The 27,033-nt window shown below is 46.7% G+C and overlaps 1 protein-coding gene across 5 annotated transcripts in view; it reads right to left on the minus strand.

Annotated features, from left to right (window-relative positions):
• Nucleotides 1–27,033, minus strand: part of prex1 (phosphatidylinositol-3,4,5-trisphosphate-dependent Rac exchange factor 1) — a 172,876-nt gene that overhangs the window by 100,935 nt on the left and 44,908 nt on the right. For 4 of the 5 annotated variants that reach the window (XM_083657095.1, XM_083657096.1, XM_083657097.1 and 1 more), the window contains exons 5-10: nt 25,245–25,349; nt 23,730–23,891; nt 14,210–14,343; nt 13,929–13,994; nt 11,436–11,551; nt 5,040–5,189 (exon numbers count right to left, since the gene is read on the minus strand). In XM_083657095.1, the coding sequence (XP_083513221.1) occupies nt 5,040–5,189; nt 11,436–11,551; nt 13,929–13,994; nt 14,210–14,343; nt 23,730–23,891; nt 25,245–25,349 (733 nt within the window). The remainder of the gene's footprint in view (nt 1–5,039; nt 5,190–11,435; nt 11,552–13,928; nt 13,995–14,209; nt 14,344–23,729; nt 23,892–25,244; nt 25,350–27,033) is intronic. The other variant, XM_083657098.1, reaches the window with a different exon arrangement.

A 27,033-nucleotide genomic window follows, 5' to 3' on the forward strand; every position in this document is an offset into this window, starting at 1 on the left:
GATTTAACCTACGCATTACCCCCCCCCCCCACCAAGCTAGCACCCTCTGTCACATGATTTAACCCACGCATTACCCCCCCCCCCCCCCCACCAAGCTAGCACCCTCTGTCACATGATTTAACCTACGCATTACCCTCCCACATCTCCTCCTCCCTCAACTTGCATGGAAAGATCTCAGATCAAACCCAGGCACCTCCAGCTGGCAGTCATCAAACAATGGACGTCCTTTGGGAGAGTTTGAGGAGAGTCGGACGTCCAACAAGAGGGAAGGTGATTTGCGGAAACGGTCGTGTCGGGAAAAGAGAATGTGACAGTAGCCGCGTTCGAAATCGTTCGAAAACTCATTCACTCACTCACTATTCCCCATATAGTGTTTATCATATAGTGAAGTATATGGGGAATTATCAAAATGAGTTTCAGACACTACACGGTAAAGACTCGGTAAAGACAACCGCATTGCATTGTGGTACGCCGGCGAAAATGTAGGGCACATTCGTTGTTCACTAGAAATCGCTGTGCATTGTGGGTATTTTATAGTGGGACTAAATAGTGAATCAAATTAACAGTTGAGAATTCGGACACTATAAAAAAAAAGGGGGGGTCATAGGGACCGATTCTGAAGAGAGGGGGAGAAAATGGCGGACGTTAAAGAATGATGGTGTAGCTGTCCAGATGGGAGCAAAGAGGTTGGAGAAAGGTAAGAGCACAGAGAATGGTGTTTAGCCTGGGGGCAGGCCGGCCGGGGCGAACTGGGCACCGTGACTGATCTGGCATCTGTTCGCCCCCAGGTCGATTTCCTGCCGGGTCGTAACCCGACACCGCTCCTTCATACACGCTGTGTTAAAAATCACAAGCTGCTATCCTGGACTCAACCTCCCATAATGCACCATTCCCTCACCTCTCACCTGTTCCACGTCCACCTCATTGCACACAGCTGCCCACGATCACTTCTGATGACCTCACACACTGCCTTTAAAAACCCTGTCATTCACATTCACAAAAAGTCATTTCAGTCGCTGTTGAGAGCTGGCTTGTAGGGATTGGTTTGCTGCCTTATTAAGTAGCTTTACCCTTGTGTTGTGTTGTATTGTATTGTATTGTATTGTGTTGTGTGTTAGCAGGTGTTGGGTGTATGCTGAAGTGTTTTGTGTTGATTCCCTGGATAGAAGGGATGTCACAATATATCGTCCCACGATATATCGCAATATCAAAACGTGACAATATGTATCGTTGAGATGAAATCTCATATCGCGAGAAAAAGAAGCTGAACATGGTGGCACTGATCTGCATCTGATTGCATGCTCGCTCTCCTTTTCATTGCTTTGTTTGAACAGACGAGGGACGTTACAGACACGGAGGATGAAAATGGTGAAATGACTCAAATTAGCGTGGAGGATGCCCCCTCAACTTACAAATCGATTGCAAAAAAATATCGTATGGTATCGTTATCGTGAACCCAATATCGTGTATCGTATCGTGAACTGAGTGTATCGTGACACCCCTACTGGATAGTAGTGTTTGGTCATCTATACTTGTTGTATAGCTGACTGATGTATGTATCTATTGTTGTACATTTCCTTTCTGTTGATTGCAGAACCATACATGTTGGATTTGCCCATGTTATTTCTAACGGTTAAACGGCTGTTGGATCCTCGTGTTTAAATGTGCACGCCAGTCCGAGGCTCTATGATCCATACATTTCCATAAAACATTAGATACTTTGAAACAGTCAATTATTCCATCAACCATACAGTGTTTTCATGCTGTAACCCTCCACTTTCACCACACCATCAGGTGCTGACACCCTTCATACGCTGGGGGGGGGGGGGGGGGGAGGGGTCATGATTTTTAGCCATCAGCGCTATCAGGTGACGTGTGGCCTACAGCCCCCGAAATCCGGCCAAAGCTTTATTCACACCCTCTAATGCGCACATAAAGACGGAGGGTGGGTGCTGAACAGACCCGGGTGGGAACGCGTCGGGGTCAAAAGGAGGAAGTTAAACTATGGGAGGCGAAAGCAACTTAAGGAGCAATAAGGATATCGGTTTACAAACGGCGAGCTCGTACTTCCTCAGATCGTCTTTGCGTGCGTTCAATCCATATCAAGAAGAATTCCAGATAAGTTGAAAAGCAGAAGTGATCGCACAAGTGCTTCCTTTTCATAGTGGGGTCTGTCAAATCAGTGTATGGCTGTTAAAAACAAAAAAGCATACAACTCCGTTTCTATGTCTCGCACAGATGTTTAGAGATAGCAAGAGTTAAATGACAGTATAAAAACAAACTAGATGCTCCTGATTTGAATTGGTTTTGGTAGCATCCTCCCCCTGTTGAGCTGCGGTGTCTCTGGTCTATTTCAGGTGCTGGCCAACATGAAAGATGCTGTTTTTAGCACATCTCTTGCTGTGTGTGAACCAGACGTCTGATGGAATACGCACGTCCCTCTCAGGGGGCTTTGATTACTCCAACACCGCGGCTGCATTGGAAGCAGGAATTGACTTTTTCTGTGTAAACAGTAGATGATGACACACACGCACACACACACACAGACACACGCACGCACGCACACAGACACACACATACACACACACACACACACAGACACGCGCACGCACGCACACAGACACACACACAGACACACACGCACGCACGCACACACACACACACACACACACACACACGCGCGCGCGCGCACGCACGCACACACACAGACACACACACACACACAGAGACACACACACACAGACACACACGCACAGACACGCACGCACGCGCACACGCACACACACACACACACACAGACACACACACACACACACACACACACGTGTATTGACCCAGCCAGCAGCAAACGTCACGTCGCCTAAGCCTCTATTTATGAAACAAAGCTGGGCAGCGTGTTCAAGGTAGGACACAAACGGCGCAAACCAGGTCATAGCCACGTCCACAGTCATTACTATGGGCCAGGTCATAGCCACGTCCACAGTCATTACTATGGGCCAGGTCATAGCCACGTCCACAGTCATTACTATGGGCCAGGTCATAGCCACGTCCACAGTCATTACTATGGGCCAGGTCATAGCCACGTCCACAGTCATTACTATGGGCCAGGTCATAGCCACATCCACAGTCATTACTACGGGCCAACTGAGGGGGGCGCTTTGTTTTTCTTGAGACATTTAAGCGGACGCGTCGATGCAAAGGTCAAAGGTCAACGCTTCAGAGCTTTCACGACATTCCTGCGAGCGCAGAATGACAATGTAAGAGCGAAGCAGAGAGACACATTTGTGTTTGTTTGTTTAAAGTCATATTGGGCAACATTTCCTTGAAATAAATGTGCAGTTTGCTACTCTGTCTTCATCACAGACTTTAAATAGTCTCACAGAATTTGATACAGACTGTTTGACTGCAGTAACAACATAGAAAGGAGACTTTTAGTCTCTAAATATCTTAAATTATATTTATTTAACAGGGCATAATGTAGATAATGATTGTTCAAACAAATCTACAGTATGTTCAATTTATTCATTTATAATTTTGTTTATTCCTAAAACCACAGATGAATGATTAGTGGACTATGATGCACAGCGTCGTCGACTAGTGGTTTTAATGACTAATCTCTATAAACCAACTTATGGAGGTTTTACAGCGAGAACCGAAGCAGCTTCTCAGTCTCCTTGCTGCCATGGTTTGCTAACATGCTAACGTTGACTAGAAGAGCTAGAGAGACGAGTCCACTACTCTTTGATGAAGCTACGTTAGACTCGTCGTCGCTAACATTAGCTTTCAGTTGAGTTGTGACAGTTTGCTAACTCATCTGCTCAATGTGACAGACGTTACAGCATTATGGCCAGAAATGTAGTAGAAAATAGTAGTCTCTCCCCAGACTCAAATATTACATTGAATCGCTGCGCTCCGCATACTACATAATGAGTCTGTGCCAGTTAACAGCCACTGCTGGTTTTGAAGGCGGGGTTGAAATTGAATGAGTGACAGGGCGTAGCACCGATGAGAGAGCGGTTCGAAAAAATGGGCTGCGCCTCCCGTGTCGCCTGATCGCAAAGTCGTTACTGATTGGGGAGGACTGAATCCACCACTGGCCAAGTGAACGGTTCCCTCCCATAACCAGCCGGCTGAGGGAAAGTGTCCCAGACCCAGAGAGAGATCTGCAGCATGCAGTAACGTAGTGTATCAGCGTAAGAACTCTCATGGGTCGGGCGTTGAGACTATCACCATAGTAACTAACCCTTACAATGTCATAATCGCCATTTCTACTAAGCAAATTACAAGACAAACAGAACAATCAATTCAACTTCTGTGGATTCAACCTATATAGGAATTTCCTGGGGAGAAATCCTGGTTTGTTACAATAAAAAAAGCAAGGATCTCACAGACTACCCCCCCCCCCCCCCCCAACCACCTTTCTGTCCTTCTATTGTATAGACCAAATCACCGTGACGTCACCATGTAAACAACATTACTTCCGCGTACCACTTCGGGAAGGCGGCAGGTTTAAATGTGCGTGTTGTCAAATAAATGCTGTCAAACCCTCTCGTTGTTTTCGGCCGACTACTTTCAATTTAAATGTTCAAACGGTTGGTAAACATGCTTGTCCGACGTATCTAGCCTTTCTTCTGTTTGTTTTATGTAGTGTTAGCTAGCTAATAACGCTTGTTTACAACTGTCAAACTCGCTGTTTTTTTGCAGACTCGTTAACTAGCTACAGAGCTACTGACGCCACGTTCATTTAATTTAGCTTCAAGTCTACTCTGGTCTGGTCCAACAGGTAAATTAGCTAGTCTGGTCTCCACTAACGTTAGTGAAAGTGTTGTTATGAATGATATTAAACAACAACACAACACGAACGAGCCATTTTTGTCTTCTTTGTCTGTTTTTGTCTTCAACACGTCAGTTTGTGCCGTTCACCACCATTATAATGTGTGGACCCAGGGGTACCTGGAAGTAAATGTAAACATCCCCGCTGGTTTGGTCTATGCAATCCCATAAAGCAGATATGTCACAAAAACTCAAAAGCGACTCACTCTCTCTCTGCTCGCGCTCCCTCAAGATGGCGTCGAGCCACTTCTTCTTGTCCTCTGCGTTCTTGGCCATGCAGACAAACCACTTGTTCTTGGCCGTGTTGTGGATCTTCCAGCCGTTTGTCACCGTGTAGTTGTTGCTGTGGTAGTCGGCTGCCCAGGTTCAAAAAGAAAGACAATAAAAAAAATTAAAATTGATTTAAATGAAATTAAAAACTTAATCACTGCGTGTGTGAGTGTTATCCACCTTCATGGATATGTGGGTTTACATATCCAGGGCTAAGTGTGATTTGGGGCAAATATGAGTATTATAATATATAATAATACTATTATAGATTATAGTATTATAATATCATACTCATATTCAATATATAATGTATGTATCAATTGAAACTTCTCAGTGGGATCTTTTCGGTGCCAAAAGGACACGACTGAAATCATGACCCATAGGTTTACTGCATGCATTCATTCTGGATAGATCAAGAATAAATACATTTATTTGAAGACAATTAGACACAAAAACCACACACACACACACACAGACACACAGACACACACCACACACACACACACACACACACACACACACACCATGCAAAAGGGTTTACCGCCAGTCATGCAAGGATTGCCAAACTAATAAAGAAGCACCACGAGATAAGTGAAGCTCTCCGCTGACTCGACCAAAAGCGCTCCTCTTTCCCCTCTCCTCTCATCCTAAATGTTCTCCTCTTTCCCCTCTCATCTCATCCTAAATGTTCTCTCCATTTGTCTGCAGGTGACTATCAGCTGAATAATGAATGGGCCTGGGTAATGGGCCGCATTAGTCCTGGGCTCAGAAGGTCATATAAATAGATGGGAGAGCTCAGAATCCACAGGGAGCTGCTCCTGCTGTCCTGGGAGAGCCGGGGGAAGTGGGTCGGGTTATTGCAACAAAAAACACACCGGCGCCGCAGCGAGGTCATGTGACGCGGAGTGTTTTTGGGCTGAAGACAAATCGACCGCACGGCGCGGGACGACGAGACGACGCGCGGCGGCCATGATGATGATGGCCGACACACGCCTGCGAGTCGCCGGTGTGGTGTAGGGGTTAAACATATCACTACTGTAATAAAGCGGATGGGTTCCGTCGTGCGCGTTCCAGCGTGCGGTATTTCTAGTATTAAATGATAGGGGGCGCTGTTTTCACATGCGCCATACACCGCCGGTGTGTTTTGCACTTGTTTGTTGCCAAATGCAAAAATTAGGGATGCACCGATGTGAAAATTTTGGCCGATACCAATAACCAATATTAACATTGCTGTTATGGCCGATAAGCGATATTTACCAATGTCGATATTATCTGTATAAAAAACACATTTCTATGATAATAAAATTTTGTACATCCTGAAAAACACATGTGAACACTGTGGATTTGAAAAATGTATGTCTTTCTTTACTTCCAAAATACATGAATAACTACAAGAGCACAGTATATATTGTATATTAGTTATGATCTGTAAAATTCTATTGGTATGTAGGTGGCTTTCTAGGTTTCAGATGGCACTGAGTAGTTTATGAACACCGAAACACAACCTATGTTTTTTCTGTCTGTATTTTCTTTTAGCAAATGACCCCGACCACATGACCCACTTCCCCACCTCCTATCTTTCACACACTCAAATCATCATCACACATCACGGCACGCTGGACCCATTCCTTCTCAGAAGCAGCCGTGTTTTTCTTTGTGGTTTCCCCCTCGAGCGGTCCGAGTGTGACAGCCAACAGCTGAGAGGCACAAAAAAGAAGAAGAAGAAGAAAAAGCCTGCAAAGCCATCCTGCCAGTAAAGAATCTGAGTGAGAAAAAGAGGAAACGTGAGAGAGAGAGAGAGAGAGAGAGAGAGAGAGAGAGAGAGAGAGAGAAGAGGAAGACAGTGTGTGTCTCTTTACCCCCGAGGCCAAACACAAAGCAACCCCGGCATGGTGCCTCGCGAGGGAACCGCAACAGCAAAATGAGCTGGGCGTCGACGGCTGCATTACAGAGGTGAAACATTTTGGCTTGGGCACAGCATCTTCACAGAGAGGCAGTGATGCTCACAAGTCATGTTTTACAAGTCCAAGTCAAGTCTCAAGTCCTTGAGGGGCAAGTCCAAGTCAAGTCTCAAGTCTTTGGTCACAAGTCCAAGTCAAGTCTTAAGTCTCTTATGGATGAGCGTTCTATCATCTGCTGCATGCCATCCGGTCTGCTTAGAACACTGCATAGCTAAAACTAAGCAATTCAAAGCATGTACTGTATTATCCTCACTCCTTATCTATTAGAATACAGTAGCAGCATTGATTGGATGACATCGGTATATATATTTCCTTAATGTTAATGCACCAAAAAAAAAAAAAAAAAAAAAAAAGATTGTTCACAAGTCCCAAAACTCAAGTCCAAGTCAAGTCTCAAGTCTTTGAGGACGAGTCTCAAGTCACTGTGAGTGAGACTTAAGTGTGACTCGAGTCCAGAAAGTCCAAGTCCCCATCTCTGCAGAGAGGCAGTGGATCACGTGCGTCTCCGAGCTGCAGCAGCAGCAGCAGCAGCAGAGGCCTGACTGACGGCTGAAGAAGAGCTGACATGAAAAGGTGCTGCTGTAGTGTAGCTGAGGCCGACGCAGCATCCTGTGTGAAACTAGGTGCTCCACCCAAACTGTCAACAGAGGCAGATTCAGATCCTCCAGCCGTCGAGCACATCCGGAAATCAAAATAAGCACCGTCATTATTATCGCACTGTTTTTCTATGTCAACCCCAAGTCAAACTGAAGTTATATAGCAGCTACGTCAGGGACAACCAGGGACGAACTGAAGTTATATAGCAGCTACGTCGGGGACAACCAGGGACGAACTGAAGTTATATAGCAGCTACGTCGGGGACAACCAGGGACGAACTGAAGTTATATAACAGCTATGTCAGGGACAATCAGAGACAAACTGAAGTTATATAGCAGCTACGTCAGGGACAACCAGGGACAAACTGAAGTTATATAGCAGCTACGTCAGGGACAACCATGGACGAACTGAAGTTATATAGCAGCTACGTCAGGGACAACCAGGGACGAACTGAAGTTATATAGCAGCTACGTCAGGGACAACCAGGGACAAACTGAAGTTATATAGCAGCTACGTCAGGGACAACCAGGGACAAACTGAAGTTATATAGCAGCTACGTCAGGGACAACCAGGGACAAACTGAAGTTATATAGCAGCTACGTCAGGGACAACCAGGGAAGAACTGAAGTTATATAACAGCTACGTCAGGGACAACCAGGGACAAACTGAAGTTATATGGCAGCTACGTCAGGGACAACCAGGGACAAACTGAAGTTATATGGCAGCTACGTCGGGGACAACCAGGGACAAACTGAAGTTATATAACAGCTACGTCAGGGACAACCAGGGACAAACTGAAGTTATATAGCAGCTACGTCAGGGACAACCAGGGACGAACTGAAGTTATATAGCAGCTACGTCGGGGACAACCAGGGACAAACTGAAGTTATATGGCAGCTACGTCGGGGACAACCAGGGACAAACTGAAGTTATATAACAGCTACGTCAGGGACAACCAGGGACAAACTGAAGTTATATAGCAGCTACGTCAGGGACAACCAGGGACGAACTGAAGTTATATAGCAGCTACGTCAGGGACAACCAGAGACAAACTGAAGATATATAGCAGCTACGTCAGGGACAACCAGAGACAAACTGAAGATATATAGCAGCTACGTCAGGGACAACCAGAGACAAACTGAAGATATATAGCAGCTACGTCAGGGACAACCAGAGACAAACAACTGAAGATATATAGCAGCTACGTCAGGGACAACCAGGGACGAACTGAAGTTATATAGCAGCTACGTCAGGGACAACCAGGGACGAACTGAAGTTATATAGCAGCTACGTCAGGGACAACCAGGGATGAACTGAAGTTATATAGCAGCTACGTCAGGGACAACCAGGGACAAACTGAAGTTATATAGCAGCTACGCCAGGGACAACCAGGGACAAACTGAAGTTATATAGCAGCTACGTCAGGGACAACCAGGGACGAACTGAAGTTATATAGCAGCTACGTCAGGGACAACCAGGGACAAACTGAAGTTATATAGCAGCTACGTCAGGGACAACCAGGGACAAACTGGAGTTATATAGCAGCTACGTCAGGGACAACCAGGGACAAACTGAAGTTATATAGCAGCTACGTCAGGGACAACCAGAGACAAACTGAAGTTATATAACAGCTACGTCAGGGACAACCAGGGACAAACTGAAGTTATATAGCAGCTACGTCAGGGACAACCAGGGAGAAACTGAAGATATATAGCAGCTACGTCAGGGACAACCAGAGACAAACTGAAGATATATAGCAGCTACGTCAGGGACAACCAGAGACAAACTGAAGTTATATAGCAGCTATGTCAGGGACAACCAGAGACAAACTGAAGTTATATAGCAGCTATGTCAGGGACAACCAGGGACAAACTGAAGTTATATAGCAGCTACGTCAGGGACAACCAGGGACAAACTGAAGTTATATAGCAGCTACGTCAGGGACAACCAGGGACAAACTGAAGTTATATAGCAGCTACGTCAGGGACAACCAGGGACAAACTGAAGTTATATAGCAGCTACGTCAGGGACAACCAGGGACAAACTGAAGTTATATAGCAGCTATGTCAGGGACAACCAGGGACAAACTGAAGTTATATAGCAGCTACGTCAGGGACAAGCAGGGACAAACTGAAGTTATATAGCAGCTACGTCAGGGACAACCAGGGACAAACTGAAGTTATATAGCAGCTACGTCAGGGACAACCAGGGACAAACTGAAGTTATATAGCAGCTATGTCAGGGACAACCAGGGACAAACTGAAGTTATATAGCAGCTACGTCAGGTACAACCAGGGACAAACTGAAGTTATATAGCAGCTACATCAGGGACAACCAGGGACAAACTGAAGTTATATAGCAGCTATGTCAGGTACAACCAGGGACGAACTGAAGTTATATAGCAGCTACGTCAGGGACAACCAGGGACAAACTGAAGTGATATAGCAGCTACGTCAGAGACAACCAGGGACAAACTGAAGTTATATAGCAGCTACGTCAGGGACAACCAGGGACAAACTGAAGTTATATAGCAGCTACGTCAGGGACAACCAGGGACAAACTGAAGTTATATAGCAGCTATGTCAGGGACAACCAGAGACAAACTGAAGTTATATAGCAGCTATGTCAGGGACAACCAGGGACAAACTGAAGTTATATACCAGCTACGTCAGGGACAACCAGGGACAAACTGAAGTTATATAGCAGCTACGTCAGGGACAACCAGGGACAAACTGAAGTTATATAGCAGCTATGTCAGGGACAACCAGGGACAAACTGAAGTTATATAGCAGCTACGTCAGGTACAACCAGGGACAAACTGAAGTTATATAGCAGCTACGTCAGGTACAACCAGGGACAAACTGAAGTTATATAGCAGCTACGTCAGGGACAACCAGGGACAAACTGAAGTTATATAGCAGCTACGTCAGGGACAACCAGGGACAAACTGAAGTTATATAGCAGCTATGTCAGGGACAACCAGGGACAAACTGAAGTTATATAGCAGCTACGTCAGGGACAACCAGGGACGAACTGAAGTTATATAGCAGCTACGTCAGGGACAACCAGGGACAAACTGAAGTTATATAGCAGCTACGTCAGGGACAACCAGGGACAAACTGAAGTTATATAGCAGCTACGTCAGGGACAACCAGGGACAAACTGAAGTTATATAGCAGCTACGTCAGGGACAACCAGGGACAAACTGAAGTTATATAGCAGCTACGTCGGGGACAACCAAGGACAAACTGAAGTTATATAGCAGCTACGTCAGGGACAACCAGGGACAAACTGGAGTTATATAGCAGCTACGTCAGGGACAACCAGAGACAAACTGAAGTTATATAGCAGCTACGTCAGGGACAACCAGGGACAAACTGAAGTTATATAGCAGCTACGTCGGGGACAACCAAGGACAAACTGAAGTTATATAGCAGCTACGTCAGGGACAACCAGGGACAAACTGGAGTTATATAGCAGCTACGTCAGGGACAACCAGAGACAAACTGAAGTTATATAGCAGCTACGTCAGGGACAACCAGGGACAAACTGAAGTTATATAGCAGCTACGTCAGAGACAACCAGAGACAAACTGAAGTTATATAGCAGCTATGTCAGGGACAACCAGGGACAAACTGAAGTTATATAGCAGCTACGTCAGAGACAACCAGAGACAAGGGGGACATGGTTGAGCGATTGCTCAGAGACAGATGGATGAATGGACATTTAGACTGTTTCTGAGGGTAACACCGTTGGGCCGGAGCCAAAACAAACCTGTCCCGTCTTCCATGTTTTCCACCTCCATCACCTCGGTGTTGATCCGGCCTCGGAAATTATAGATGGGCCCGTTGAAGGACTTGCTCTTCTTGGAGGACTTCCTGCCAGAAACCCTAGGAAATAAGACACAACGCTGCGTTTACGCTCGACAGGGGGAAATGGCAGCTTGTTGCCAGTGCAGTGCTACTGTAAGAAACAAGACTCGTGTGTTTTGACACGTTCGTACGGGCGGAGGTAGTGTATGGGAGGTGGTGTATGGGCGGCTGCAGACACACGTAGGTCCTGTTTTGCTTGAATACGAATGAGCCGTCTACGCAAACAGGAATTTGGACGTCGGCTATAATTTCCCCCGTCTGGCGTCTTCCTAGGAGGCCATTTCTGCAGTCAACATAAAGAGTGACTTTCTAGTCATACTCATATTATGTAGGCGCTGAGCTGAACGATACACACGGACGTATCGTTATACTGTACATTATCTCATCATAAAAAAAAACTTCTTGAGCAACGTTCTTATTCCTTGTCCCCTAGGGATGTGAATAATTAATTGACGATCGATTAATCACCGTTAAGAATTTGATCAATCAAGCCTACATTATATTATTTGATCATGTACGTTATGTGCCATTTCAAATGCCCACCCCCGGAAATGATGTACCGCCACAAGGGGCGCAATTTAACTTTCACCGCCTATTCACCTTATGTAGCCCCGCCCACTCGACCCATTGCGTCACGACGACTTCCTGTTCAAAACGCCGGCTGTTTTACCTGCTCAAACTAGTCTGACTCACCTGGTCAAACCTAGTTTGACTCGCATAATGAGTCAGACTAGGTTGATGAGTCACAGGAAGTGTAAACACAATCGGAACGTCCGATTGTGTTTACACTTCCTGTTAGAGGTGAACACAGAGGAAGAAGAAAGCCAAGCAAGCGGGCGGAAGCGTTACGCACCTGAAAAGACAACAGTGTTCATAGTAAACGTTGTAATGTTAGTACAAAGTCGAGATGAAATGGACAGCACCTCTACAAGCACAATGACAGAGAATGCATTCCCCCAGCTGGTGAAGTTGGCGCGACACTATTTGTGCCCCCCCGCGCGACACTATTTGTGGCCCCCCCCACGCGACACTATTTGTGCCCCCCCCGGAGCATGTGTTTCAGAGGCTGTACTTGAAGGCTGTTACACACCAAGAGCGATGCGACTATACAGCACGAAATTCCGACGCAAATTTTGACCCACCTGTCAATCACAGCAACAGATGTGTGTGTACACGTCGGACACGAATTTCTGACAAATCGACCGTGGTCCGAAAAAATAAACTCAACTCAACGAAACTTCGCCGTTGGTATGCACGGTTGCATTGACTGATCGCGAAAAACCGTGCGAATTAATCGCACGAAGGAAAATGCTCCAGAAAAAAAATGCTATCAAAATTGATGGAAATTGCTCTGTAATGTGTAACCATGTACATCATGTCATGTCTGTCATTGTGATGCAGTAGCTCTGTACTCCACCTGACAGTCTGTCTACCGTTCTGAAAACATTAGCACAAATATTAAATTCCAGCCTTTCTCTCAACTCGAATATGTTGTAACGATAAAGACTCCGAGTAACTTGATACTTTTTCATCGGACAATTCCAACACTGCTGAACACTCAGAAAGTTAACATGATGGGCGCCTGGGGTAGTGCAGCCGTAGATTCCCTGCCTACCAACACGAGGGTTGCAGGTTCGAGCCCCCGTGTTACCTCTTGGCTTGGTCGGGCGTCCATACAGCCACAATAGCTGGTGCCTGGTCGCTGCACTAGCGCTTCCTCTGGTCGGTCGGGGAGGGGAACTGGGGGAAATAGCGTGATCCTCCCACCCGCCATGTCCTGCCGGGGGAAACTCCCTCTCTGTCAGGTGGAAAGAAGCGGTCGGCGTCTGCACATGTATCCACCCCCTCTGCCCAGATCCGCAGAGAGAGGGTGGAGCATCATCTGGGGGGCAGCAGGGGAAACTGGCCAAGTACAATGGGCCTTTTTCACAGCTGCCATTTTGTCTCTAAAAGGCAGGGTAAACACAGGTGCAACCAACTCTCTAATTAGGGCTTCAGGACAGGAACACCTGAATGGACTGGAAGTTGGAAACCCTAATTAATGTTTCGGTGCACCTGTGGTACTTCCTGCCTTTTAGACACAAAATGGCTGATGTGAAAAAGGCCCATTGGGGAGAAAATGGGGTGGGGGGGGAAGGGTTGAGCTAACGTGAGTGCAGTGCAGAATGCAGAGACTTCATTGCAGTAGCCTGCTGAATGGTTTGCATTATATATATTCCGCCAGTCGGGTTCCATTGGACACAATGTGAAGTCAATTGAAAGTGATGAACTCGTTAAGTCAATTGAAAGTGATGAACTCGTTAAGTCACTTGAAAGTGATGAACTCGTTAAGTCACTTGAAAGTGATGAACCCGGCCTAAAGAAAGTACATTTTCAGCCTGTAGGAAACACTGACCTTAGTTGTCGGGGGTCCTGACTCTTTTGTATTATCATGCTTGGTTGAGTAACTTGTTGAGTAGGCCTAAAAACAGGTGTAGAAACACACATTTTGTATTTTTCTATTTTTGATCGTCAAAAGCTGTTGTTTATTTGACATAGCCTAAAGATGAATCGATTCGTTGGTGATGAACGTCACCAACGATTGATTAAGGAAATGTCTGAACATCTTTTGCATCCCTACACCTCGATGCGTTCCACAGGTAAGCTAAGCTTTCCCCGGACACCGCGTTCCTCTACCTGGATTTCCTCTTGCAGTACACCAGGAGGTTGTCGAACAGGAAGAAGACGCGTTCCTGGATGTTGCCCGCGGAGATCTTCAGGAGGTTCCCCTGGAGCAGCAGCTCTGTGCAGATGTCCGTCAGGTTGGTGCCCTGGAGGAGAAACGCACGAGACCAGGATATGAGAGAGAGAGAGCGGAGAGCGAGAGAGAGAGAGAGAGAGAGAGAGAGAGAGAGAGAGAGAGAGAGATTGAACTACTGGGACAGAGTCTGCACGGCCCACATGCTGCAGCAGCCACAGACTGTTTTAATTGAGCGTAATCAAAACATTGTTGTCTGCAGCACGACTCCAAGAGTTCACAGCCTGGGTGAGACAATATGAAAAGCAGCTGCAACATAGACCCTTTTCACAGCTGCCACATTGTGAACAATTTGTTTTCATTCCATTGTGGATGATAGGAAGGAATGAGCACAGTGCCCCCCCCCCCCCCCCCTCCCACACATCCCAACAGCTTCCATCTACTCCTAACAGACTCCACAGTCTGTGGAGCAAAGCCCTGAGTGCCGAAACAGTCCTCTCTCTGCCAAGACAGTTAGGCTAAACCTTACTCAATCGCTGAACTTTTGACAAGTAAAAAAACCAAAACCCAGCCTGGCTGCGCTGAGTTGCTGTCAACACACACGAGCTTGGAGGGCTTCCCAGACGACCGGCGGGGCTATCTCCAACTGGGACTTTCAGGGAGTGCGTGTGTGCGCGCAAGGCAACGGGAAGCACCGAACAACAGCGAAACAGGAGGGGGGGGGGGGGGGCGAAACTACTGCAGGAGCCAAGATACAGCTCCCCCCGCAGGACCCCTGCTGTAATGCACAAAGAGTTGTTTCTTCTTCTCCTCTCTTGTGATGTAAACACACAAACACATAAGCAGACGAGGGGGAAATATGATGAGCATGGCAACATTTTCATGCGGTCGGTGTTGAGGCCTGTTATCGGCTGTTATCCTGTGTTATGGCAGTTCTGTCAGTTTCCACATTGCTCTGGCAGAGTGCTGAATGCACGATATTGGATTTTTTTTTTGCCGATATGCCAATATTTTCAGACTCTTTATATGCACCAATTTTTTTCCACGCATTTCTGATGACATCAAGTCTCTCCTGACGTGGAATTAACACATTATCATACCTACTCTTATCGCGATGGGCCACTGGCAGATGCTGACATAAATACAAAACAGCTTTTCAAAATGTACACATTCACTGGGCAAGACGAGAAAACTACTTCAACTTAACGTTATGTAAATCACGCCATATTTCTAATTATGTAACATTTTTCTTTCAAACACAAACTGTAAACGTATTTAGCTAAGCATTTAGTCAAGCCTCGAGTATTTTGGCCATAATTATAGCCAATAATTTTATCGGCCGGTCATATCAGCATGAATCTTGATGCTGAATCTGATATTTCATTTTGAAACCTTTATCGGCCGATACCGATGACATGCTGATAGCATCGTGACCTAAACCTCATCGAAAATGTCTTTGTTCCTCCGTGGAGAACGTGGGGAAACTGCGTCCCACATTCACAGCATGTGATCATTTCTTGCTTTAAAGCAGTGTTTTACCTAGCGTGGTAAACCGGCCGGTCACGTCAACTCACATTTCATTTCGTTCTACCAGACTGTCTGGCCTCCAGCCCTGGGAGGGTGTTTGCAGAAATGACAAAGTGCTCTAGCCAATCAGGGACCCGCCTCGTAGTTGACATCGTAAACCGGCCAATCAGGAACACCCTGTTCAAACCTACACACCAACTGCTGAACACAGCCTGTTCAGACCTACACACTCACTGCTGAAAAACACCCTGTTCAGACACTGCTGAACACACCCTGTTCAAACCTACACACCAACTGCTGAAAAACACCCTGTTCAGACCTATACACCCACTGCTGAAAAACACCCTGTTCTGACCTATACACCGACTGCTGAACACACCCTGTTCAAACCTATACACCGACTGCTGAACACACCCTGTTCAAACCTACACACTAACTGCTGAACACACCCTGTTCAAACCTACACACTAACTGCTGAACACACCCTGTTCAAACCTACACACTAACTGCTGAAAAACACCCTGTTCAAACCTACACACTAAGTGCTGAAAAACACCCTGTTCAAACCTACACAGTAACTGCTGAACACACCCTGTTCAGATGCACACACCAGCTGCTGAACAACATGCAGAGGCTTATAAACCACAGGCTCCTTTTGACAGCGGAAATAAGACCCGAGACTGTTGCAGGCTACACAACGCCGACATACAAGACCTCATTGAGTGTAAAAGCCTGCTAAACTCTCCAGCCTTTACTCCCTTCCCCTTCTCTAACACTACAGTAGGTGTTCAGTACTGAATCGTGCTGATCATTGTGAATCAGGTAGTAGCCCACTCCATTTCGTCATTAGCTTATCTTCATCAAAAGTTCATGTACTTTGATCTCAGATGATGTCATTCTGGATCTGTCAAATGTGACGTGTTGATTGGCCAACCACCCCGTGCCATCATCCAATGAACCTTCTCCCAACATGGCTGAACTTCACCACCAATTACATGTACAGTATATGCATGCAGAGATACTGATACATGCATGAGAAACCGTGCACGCACGCACACACACACACGCACACACACACACACACACACACACACACACACACGTCACACACACACGCATGCATGCACACACACACACACACGCACATGCCCGCATGCACAGTTGTACACAACACACACACACACACACACACACACACACACACACACACACACACACAGATGCATGCACACACAGACACACACACACAGACGCATGCACAGTCACAGACACAGACGCATGCACACACACACACACACACACACACACACACACACACACACACACACGGTTCCTTCCTGGCAAGGTTGTGAATAAGAGATGAGAGATGAGAGCTGGTTGATATTTGGATTGAAACAGGCCAGTAAATAGAAAGGTCTCAGTTAACATGGAGGAGAGACTTTGGAGGTTTGGAGCACAAAGGCACATCAAAACAAGGCCATCAACAACAAAAAATCATGGCTCATTGTTAAACGCATCGTTCCACTCCAAATCATCTGGAACTAAGTACACCCATGTGTGGACTTGGGACAACCTCCCCGTTGGCTTGACGAGTAACCCCCCCCCCCACACACACACACACACACACACATTTGGACTTCACCCGCTCTCTTTGATGCCTCTGACACGGGTCCACCAGAGACCTGCAGAAGGCGCACCCCCCCCCCCCCCCCCCCCCCACGCGCCCTCTCTCCAGAGCGTCCATAATTGATTCCCCAGAGTGTGTATTTGTGACGGACGTTCTCCGCTCCGGAGTTCAGACGGAGGACAATGATTCTCTGAGCTTTTCTCCCGAGGTGGACGCCGACTGGAGCCTGGGCAGAGGATGATGTTACACACGATCGATTCGACCTCATGTTAACTGCCTTGAAGTGAGGGGCGCGCGCGTGTGTGTGTGTGTGTGTGTGTGTGTGTGTGCGTACACACTTTCATGCATTTATAATGGCTACGTGAACGCGCACGTGCATGAATGCGAGGTGGTGTGTGGGTGCGTGCGTACATGAGTGCGAGGTGGTGTGTGGGTGTGCGTGCGTACATGAGTGCGAGGTGGTGTGTGTGTGCGTGCGTACATGAATGCGAGGTGGTGTGTGGGTGCGTGCGTACATGAGTGCGAGGTGGTGTGTGTGTGCGTGCGTACATGAGTGCGAGGTGGTGTGTGTGTGCGTGCGTACATGAATGCGAGGTGGTGTGTGTGTGCGTGCGTACATGAGTGCGAGGTGGTGTGTGTGTGCGTGCGTACATGAGTGCGAGGTGGTGTGTGTGTGCGTGCGTACATGAATGCGAGGTGGTGTGTGTGTGCGTGCGTACATGAGTGCGAGGTGGTGTGTGTGTGCGTGCGTACATGAGTGCGAGGTGGTGTGTGTGTGCGTGCGTACATGAGTGCGAGGTGGTGTGTGTGTGCGTGCGTACATGAATGCGAGGTGGTGTGTGTGTGCGTGCGTACATGAGTGCGAGGTAGTGTGTGGGTGTGCGTGCGTGTGCGAGTAGCGGTAATGCGTCTGGGGCCTGATTGGGCACTACTGGAGGCCTCCTCCTCCATTAGGGGCTGGAGGTGATGAGCCTGGAGAGTGGCTGCAGAGCAGAGAGGGGAGACGTGAGACTAATGTGGTTAGGATGGAAGGTTCTGCGGGGGGGAGGGAGGTGAGGGGGAGGGAGGGAGGCGTAAAGTGCCTCTCCGTGCCGGCGAGCGAGATATCGGGAGGAGAACTGAAACGAAGAGGATCGGCGCGGCAAAAATAACTGTCACTTCGAAGTCTTTCCGCAGAAATGAAATCACATTTGCGTCCGTTTAGAGGGCCACGTTTGCAAAATGACAGGAGGCCACGGGCCAGATAATAAACAAACATTAACAATATACATTTTTCTGTAGCGGATTATAGGTATTTGGGGTGTCAGCCGGAGATTAGTCTGACAATTTTGTGCACACAGGATAGGATAAGAAGTTAGTTCCTTTCCAAAAAATGTGAATATCAAAACAAGTTAGTTTTTTTCCTTTCAAAAAGTGAAACTTTCATAGATTATAGATTCATTACATACAAAGTGAAATATTTCTAGCCTTTATTTGTTTCATTTTTCATCATTTTGGCCTACAGCTCCAGAAAACCCACCAAAACAGTATTTCAAGAAATTAGAATACTGTGAAGAAGATAGACTTCTCAGTTATGACTGACTCCAGCCTCTGAATCTCCGCCAAATTTTTTAATCGTCTTTGCTTGACAATCCGCTGAAGCCCACGGTCATCCATCCATGGTATTTCCAAGATATTATAATTTTTTTGGAAAGGATCTGTATATGGGTAGCGAGCAGGTGGCGATATTTGAGAATTTATCTGGAGCTCAGTCAAACTTTATAGTTTTCATTGTGAATTAGAAAATGACCAGGGGGCCACTCGGCCACATCTGGCCCCCCGGGCCCCAAGTTGAGTATCACTGGTTTAGAGGGTATGAAGAAAAGTGTGGGTTTTGCCTCTGAGCCAGCGTGGCATGCTGCTGGTCTGTTTAATGGTTGATGTTATTTCAGGTATTATAATAGCCGGTAAAGTTCCGTTAACAACAGAATAGCCGGTGTGACTGAAAACTGAAACTGAAAACTGAAAGTGAAAGTGATCCACTCGTGGTAAGAGACTTACTGTGGGAGCCGGTCCAATTTGAGACGTAAATATCAAGAATCGAGGTGGCTCACTTGGTCCGACGCTGTCGTCATTGAACTTTTATCGATTCAATTATGTTGTCGTATCGAATCGTGAAACCCCACACGGCGTATCGCATCGTCTCATGAGATAAGCACATCGTTCCCTCCCTGCTCCATTGTAAACGGTCCAAGAAATCAGAAATATCCCTCTGAAAATACGGAATTTCTCACTAACAGGCAAAAGAAAAGCCGTTCCGTGATCTTTCGCTGTACAAAACAAACAACGGCTTCTTGTTTTGCGTTGCTTTGGTGGGCAAACAATCGCCTCGGTCAAAGGGTGACATTTTTTCCCCAAAAGGGGAGGGAGGAGAGAAGGGGTCCGTTTTGGCAGCAGACAGAGGGATGCCCCAGTGAGGCCCACTCTCTGCTTCCCCCGGAGTCACTTTTCTTCCGTCTCCGCGCTCTCTAAATGTCCCCTCATATATATCTCTCTCTCTCTCTCTCTCTCTCTCTCTCTCTCTCTCTCTCTCTCTCTCTCTCTGCATGTGAGTCTATAGAGCGTCCTCGGCCTCTCCTGATTGGGCCGCGTGCCCGTTGGCATCCCCCCTCGGTGCCCCAACCGAGTGGGCAGCCTGTCCCGTCGGTGCCCGGCCGAGGACAAGGCCTTCGTTGTGGCGGGTGAGGGAGGCGTGAAAAATGCAGTGGGGGGCCCTTCCCAAGCCCCTCGTCCCCCCTGCGCGCCGAGCGCTCAGCTCTGAAGATAGATGGAGGGGGAAGCTGTGGAGGTCTGATGGAGGAGGAAGCTGTGGAGGTCTGATGATGGAGGGGGAAGCTGTGGAGGTCTGATGATGGAGGAGGAAGCTGTGGAGGTCTGATGGAGGAGGAAGCTGTGGAGGTCTGATGATGGAGGAAGCTGTGGAGGTCTGATGATGGAGGAGGAAGCTGTGGAGGTCTGATGATGGAGGAGGAAGCTGTGGAGGTCTGATGATGGAGGAAGCTGTGGAGGTCTGATGGAGGAGGAAGCTGTGGAGGTCTGATGGAGGAGGAGGAAGCTGTGGAGGTCTGATGATGGAGGAAGCTGTGGAGGTCTGATGGAGGAGGAGGAAGCTGTGGAGGTCTGATGATGGAGGAGGAAGCTGTGGAGGTCTGATGATGATGGAGGAAGCTGTGGAGGTCTGATGATGGAGGAAGCTGTGGAGGTCTGATGGAGGAGGAAGCTGTGGAGGTCTGATGATGATGGAGGAAGCTGTGGAGGTCTGCTGATGGAGGAAGCTGTGGAGGTCTGATGATGGAGGAGGAAGCTGTGGAGGTCTGATGATGATGGAGGAAGCTGTGGAGGTCTGCTGATGGAGGAGGAAGCTGTGGAGGTCTGATGATGGAGGAGGAAGCTGTGGAGGTCTGATGATGGAGGAGGAAGCTGTGGAGGTCTGATGATGGAGGAGGAAGCTGTGGAGGTCTGATGATGGAGGAAGCTGTGGAGGTCTGATGGAGGAGGAAGCTGTGGAGGTCTGATGGAGGAGGAGGAAGCTGTGGAGGTCTGATGATGGAGGAAGCTGTGGAGGTCTGATGGAGGAGGAGGAAGCTGTGGAGGTCTGATGATGGAGGAGGAAGCTGTGGAGGTCTGATGATGATGGAGGAAGCTGTGGAGGTCTGATGATGGAGGAAGCTGTGGAGGTCTGATGGAGGAGGAAGCTGTGGAGGTCTGATGATGATGGAGGAAGCTGTGGAGGTCTGCTGATGGAGGAAGCTGTGGAGGTCTGATGATGGAGGAGGAAGCTGTGGAGGTCTGATGATGGAGGAGGAAGCTGTGGAGGTCTGATGGAGGAGGAAGCTGTGGAGGTCTGATGATGGAGGAGGAAGCTGTGGAGGTCTGCTGATGGAGGAGGAAGCTGTGGAGGTCTGATGATGGAGGAGGAAGCTGTGGAGGTCTGATGGAGGAGGAAGCTGTGGAGGTCTGATGGAGGAGGAAGCTGTGGAGGTATGATGGAGGAGGAAGCTGTGGAGGTCTGATGGAGGAGGAGGAAGCTGTGGAGGTCTGCTGATGGAGGAGGAAGCTGTGGAGGTCTGATGGAGGAGGAAGCTGTGGAGGTCTGGCTGTCTTTTGTCACGGTTGCGGGCGGAGGTCTTTTCGGGGGAAGCCCTGGCAGGTTGCTGCTTGTGTTGCATTGGAGGATGCTCTGTTAAAAGTCTGTCTAGCAGGACCTTTCCCTCCGCGTCTCCCCCCCGCAGCCTCCACCTCTCTTACCTCTCTCTCTCTCCCTCTCCTCTCTCTCTATCTCTCTATCTCTCTCTCTCCCTCTCTCTCTCTCTCTCTCACACTTCATGCCTTCTTTGTTCTGTCAAGGTTTCAGCTCTCAAAACAAGCAATTCCCTCTCCTATTTGTCCTCGGGGGTTTCTCACACCTTAAAAACATCAAATTCAAGGACTTCCCAGGCCCAATTCCCTCAAATTCAAAGCCACACATAGGCATAGTTTGAGACACGGATCGAGGTTCATTACTGTTACAACACTGATAGGTTTTATAATGAGAACGAGAAGGTTTTTAACCTGCGTCGTTGAACTTCAGTCACTCATGCACGTCTCACTTTCTCGAGGCAGGTGTGTGAAACAAGGACGCACAGACGCCGGGAGACACACATGCAGACAGCGGAACATAGCCTATTTACTAACATTATAGTATACTAACAATATATATATATATAAATATATATACACATCAAAAATATATATACATATATATATACCTCAAAAGAACTTAAATTTCTTATTTATTTAGTATGTACCGGTATGGTATATGTAAACATACAGTATGTGTGTTCATGCATGCACATGCGGTATAGCTATATATATGTATATACAGGTATTCTGTATATATTCTTTATTTATTATTTTTTTGTTTACTTTGTACTGATACTTAATTTATTCCCTAAACAATGAGGTATCACTCCTTCAGCAATGCATGACTGGACAAACACCTCGATGTGAAGATCTGGACCCAAGGGGTCTCTCTCCCTCTGTCTCTCTCTCTCTCTACCTCCGCCTGTCTCTCCCTCTGTCTCTCTCTCCCTCTACCTCTGCCTGTCTCTCCCTCTGTCTCTCTCTCTCTACCTGTGTCTCTCTCTCCCTCTCCCTTTGTCTCTCTCTCCCTCTACCTTTGTCTCTCTCTCCCTCTGCCTGTCTCTCCCTCTGTCTCTCTCTCCCTCTACCTGTCTCTCCCTCTGTCTCTCTCTCTCTACCTGTGTCTCTCTCTCCCTCTCCCTTTGTCTCTCTCTCCCTCTCCCTCTACCTCTGCCTGTCTCTCCCTCTGTCTCTCTCTCCCTCTACCTATGTCTCTCTCTCCCTCTACCTGTCTCTCTCTCCCTCTAACTCTGTCTCTCTCTCCCTCTACCTCTGTCTCTCTCTCCCTCTACCTCCGCCTGTCTCTCCCTCTGTCTCTCTCTCCCTCTACCTCTGTCTCTCTCTCCCTCTGTCTCTGTCTCTCTCTACCTGTGTCTCTCTCTCCCTCTCCCTTTGTCTCTCTCTCCCTCTACCTTTGTCTCTCTCTCCCTCTGCCTGTCTCTCCCTCTGTCTCTCTCTCCCTCTACCTGTCTCTCCCTCTGTCTCTCTCTCTCTACCTGTGTCTCTCTCTCCCTCTCCCTTTGTCTCTCTCTCCCTCTACCTCCGCCTCTCTCTCCCTCTGTCTCTCTCTCCCTCTACCTCTGCCTGTCTCTCCCTCTGTCTCTCTCTCCCTCTACCTATGTCTCTCTCTCCCTCTACCTGTCTCTCTCTCCCTCTAACTCTGTCTCTCTCTCTCCCTCTACCTCTGTCTCTCTCTCCCTCTACCTCCGCCTGTCTCTCCCTCTGTCTCTCTCTCCCTCTGTCTCTCTCTCCCTCTACCTATGTCTCTCTCCCTCTACCTGTCTCTCTCTCCCTCTAACTCTGTCTCTCTCTCCCTCTACCTCTGTCTCTCTCTCCCTCTAACTCTGCCTCTCTCTCCCTCTACCTCTGCCTCTCTCTCCCTCTACCTCTGTCTCTCTCTCCCTCCGCTGCAATAGAGCTAGTGCTACACCGCAGCATTGAAAGACCCTTCGGTGCATGGAGGGCTAAGGCTCTGTGGGTTTATTTGATTATTATTTATTTGACTGTGAGTTATGAATTTAAGACTCATTATTCATATTAAAATCTCCCTCTTTTTCACAGCCCAATGGTGGTAGGTACAGTATACCCTCCCCCCCCTCACCTCCCAGCCCCGAACCCCCCTCACCTCCCAGCCCCGCCCTCACCTCCCAGCCCTCGATGTGGGACTGCAGCTGTTCCAGTGCCTCCATCTTCTCCATCTGTCTCTTGGTCTCGTTGATGTTGCAGCACACGGCCTTCATGGCCTGCAGGGCCTCCTCCACCGCCGGGTAGTCGGCCTGCTTCTTAGGGGTGCGCTTCAGCAGCTCCTACGGGCCAGAGGAGGGGGGAGGGGGGGGGGGTTTTACAATGTAACCCATGGGGTTTCCAGTTAGCATACTACTTACTATACATACAGTACAGTTATTATTAAACATGAATCTATGACTGTCACCAGTAGGGGTGTCACGATATTTCATCGCACGATACATCGCGATATCGAAACGTCACGATATGCGTATCGTCAGAAAAAAATTATATCGTAATTTTTTTATTTTTTTTGCTCCTGAATAATAGAACAAATTTAGCAGAATCAACACGCATGAGTGAGGGGGCAGACTACTACTGGCATGGCAAAACAGCTCAAGGGGTACATAAGATTACATAAGTTTAGGGACCATTGAGCACGAGTTATTTAAGAAATAGATTGTATACTTTATTTTTCTTTCACCATGCAACAAACATTTAGTTTGTGACAGTGTGACACATTCTATTGCAAGAGAAGCATTATCTTCCATGTTGTTTTATAGTTATTATAATAACAATTTCCAAAAACAGCATTTGTTTTGTATTTTGTGCATTTCAAATGAAAGACTATTTTTCCAGTATTTTCCCAGGGCTCCCTTGAAAAGAGGTTTCGATTTCAACGGGACTCACATGGTTAAATAAATGATAAATAAATACATAAAAATTATTTACTTTTGTTAAAAAGAATATTGTTAAAATATCGTATCGTATCGTTATCGTGAACCCAATATCGTGTATCGTATCGTATCGTGAAATTAGTGTATCGTGACACCCCTAGTAACCAGTTTCAACGCCAGCCACCTCCAGTGTCCTCCATCACCGAGGAGCTGAGAATGTGAATAGATAGATAGATGAATAGATGAATAAATAGATTGTCTCGGAAATGCCAACATCCGCAGCAGTGTGGTGAGATCTGATATACTACTCTGATCAAAAACCAGGGGCGGGATTAAAGTGCGCATGAGACAGGAAGACAATATCTAATGTCTAATCTTCTCAAATACAATCATATATGAATATATTTGAGAAAATACGCATATTGATTCACTCACTAAAGTGCGAGTGGAAATAGGAAGAAGTAGCGCCAGTTGAGGCTATCTTTCCATTTAGAGGATAAAATATCTCTCCATTTTACTTGATTTGATTCTTTTAATGTACAGTAATTCATAGAATCTATGGTCTCTCCCGATTCTAAATACCGTATAGCTGAACCGTTTGGTTTGACCAAGTAAAACTATTTTTATAAGCATTTTACAAAATGTCTATGGGAAAATAAATGGCGGATGAAAATCTCTGGTCCAGTGCTGAAGCAGGAAGTGACGTTCACAGTTGTCTCTCTGTTGTTTTGCTGCTCAGTGCAGCAGTTGTCACAGTACCTTCAGTAGTAGCGGGTACTTGCAGATCCTCTGGATGGGGGTCAGAAGGTAGCCCTCCAGGGGAGGGCTACCTGTGCCTTTCTTCCCTCCCAATAGCATACAGTGCTGAGGAGGAAACCCAAACACACAACAGACTTTAACACACAGCTATACTGCGTATAACAACCTTATGCATACACCTAGACATACAAGAGAAAGAGAGGTTCACAATAGAAATACAGTTATTTCATTGGTCAATACTGCCTGGAGTGTGATGAATATATATATACTTTTACAGATACTGACTGAAAATTGTGCTTCGATGCATTGATCTGGGCCCATTCATTACAAGAAGATTCTCTCACAAATATGATAATAGTGAAGAGACTACAAGTGAAAAGGCTGAACTGAATTCAGATTTCTATTTGAGTTCTGCTAGTGGCCTGTCAAAACGCAACAAGCTCGAGGGATGAGATCAAAAGCTCAGAAGCAGCCATGCGAGATACGCCCGTGGCAGATTCTCCGGCGGGGAGAAGAGGCAACGGAGATCGGTTTCGAGGGCCGAGTGTGATAATCATATACCCGTTTCTTTTAGAGCCCGACCGATACTGGATTTTTGAGGCCGATATCGGTATTAGGAAGTAAAGAAATTCCGATATCGATATATATCGGCCGATGTTCTTACATTATACACATTATATGACACAATGTTTTTGCACTGATCCCTCAAATATCAAACACTTGACAACGATATGAGTTGACATGACTTGAGATATGTAATGTAGGCAGGCTATTTTACAGCTTATCAATAAACGTTATTGTCCAAAATGACATCAATGCAATGTAAACTGAACAGGGAATTTACCAATTATAAATAACTAGAAAATAAATACAAAAACACAAATAGAACAAATATAAAATGTAACTTGAGTCAAGAAAAAAGATCAAATAAACACAACATGCTGTCTATAACTTAAAAAATACAAAATAAAAAATTATCGACAATATATCGGCCGATACCGATATATCGGTTATCGACCGATATATCGGTCGGGTCTAGTTTCTTTCCACTTCACAGAGACATGGGGGGGAATGGTGGGCAGTGCAGCATTTTTGGCAGCGGTTGTTTGGGAGAAGAGGAGGCTGGAGGAAGAGAGCAACAAAAAGTAACAATGCAGCCGATGGTTGTAGACTTTCAGGATTCCACGGATTCCAGAAGGCTTGGCAAGCTTGACCGATGCATTTCTAGATACTCAAAGCTCTTTACATATCGGCAGAGATGAGGAAAAGTACATACATTCTTCACTCAAGTACAGCTACTTGAGTACGTAATGATTCAACTTGTTTACTCAAGTAAAAGTAACAAAATTATAGGCTCTCAAATGTAATCAAGTATAAAAGTCAAAAGTATTTCTACCGGCTGTTTCTGCGCAAAGCTAACTGACCCTCATGTCATTATTAGGATAACTAGAATTTCCGCGCGCTACACGTGCTCAATTCTAGGGCGTGTGGACTCTGGAGATGATGAACCGAGCTCACAGCTCTCCAATTATAGTGGTAGGTTTGGCTACAGGTGGTGCATGCTGATGGTATCTAATCTCTGGTCCTGGATTTCTTTGAAACACAGTCACTGAGGAACTAAATCTAGGAAATGAAAATAAATACTGTCAAACTAGATGAATGATGAATAGTTGGACAGTTATTGAGAGCTGATTTGAGGTAATGAGTTATTAATTTGAGTTAGTGTGGACCAGTGATGTCACTGGTCCACACTTTAACACTCAATAACTGTCAAATTAAATGACAGACT

The sequence above is a fragment of the Poromitra crassiceps genome (genome assembly GCF_964638095.1).
Source record: "Poromitra crassiceps genome assembly, chromosome: 20".
Lineage (NCBI taxonomy): Eukaryota > Metazoa > Chordata > Actinopteri > Beryciformes > Melamphaidae > Poromitra > Poromitra crassiceps.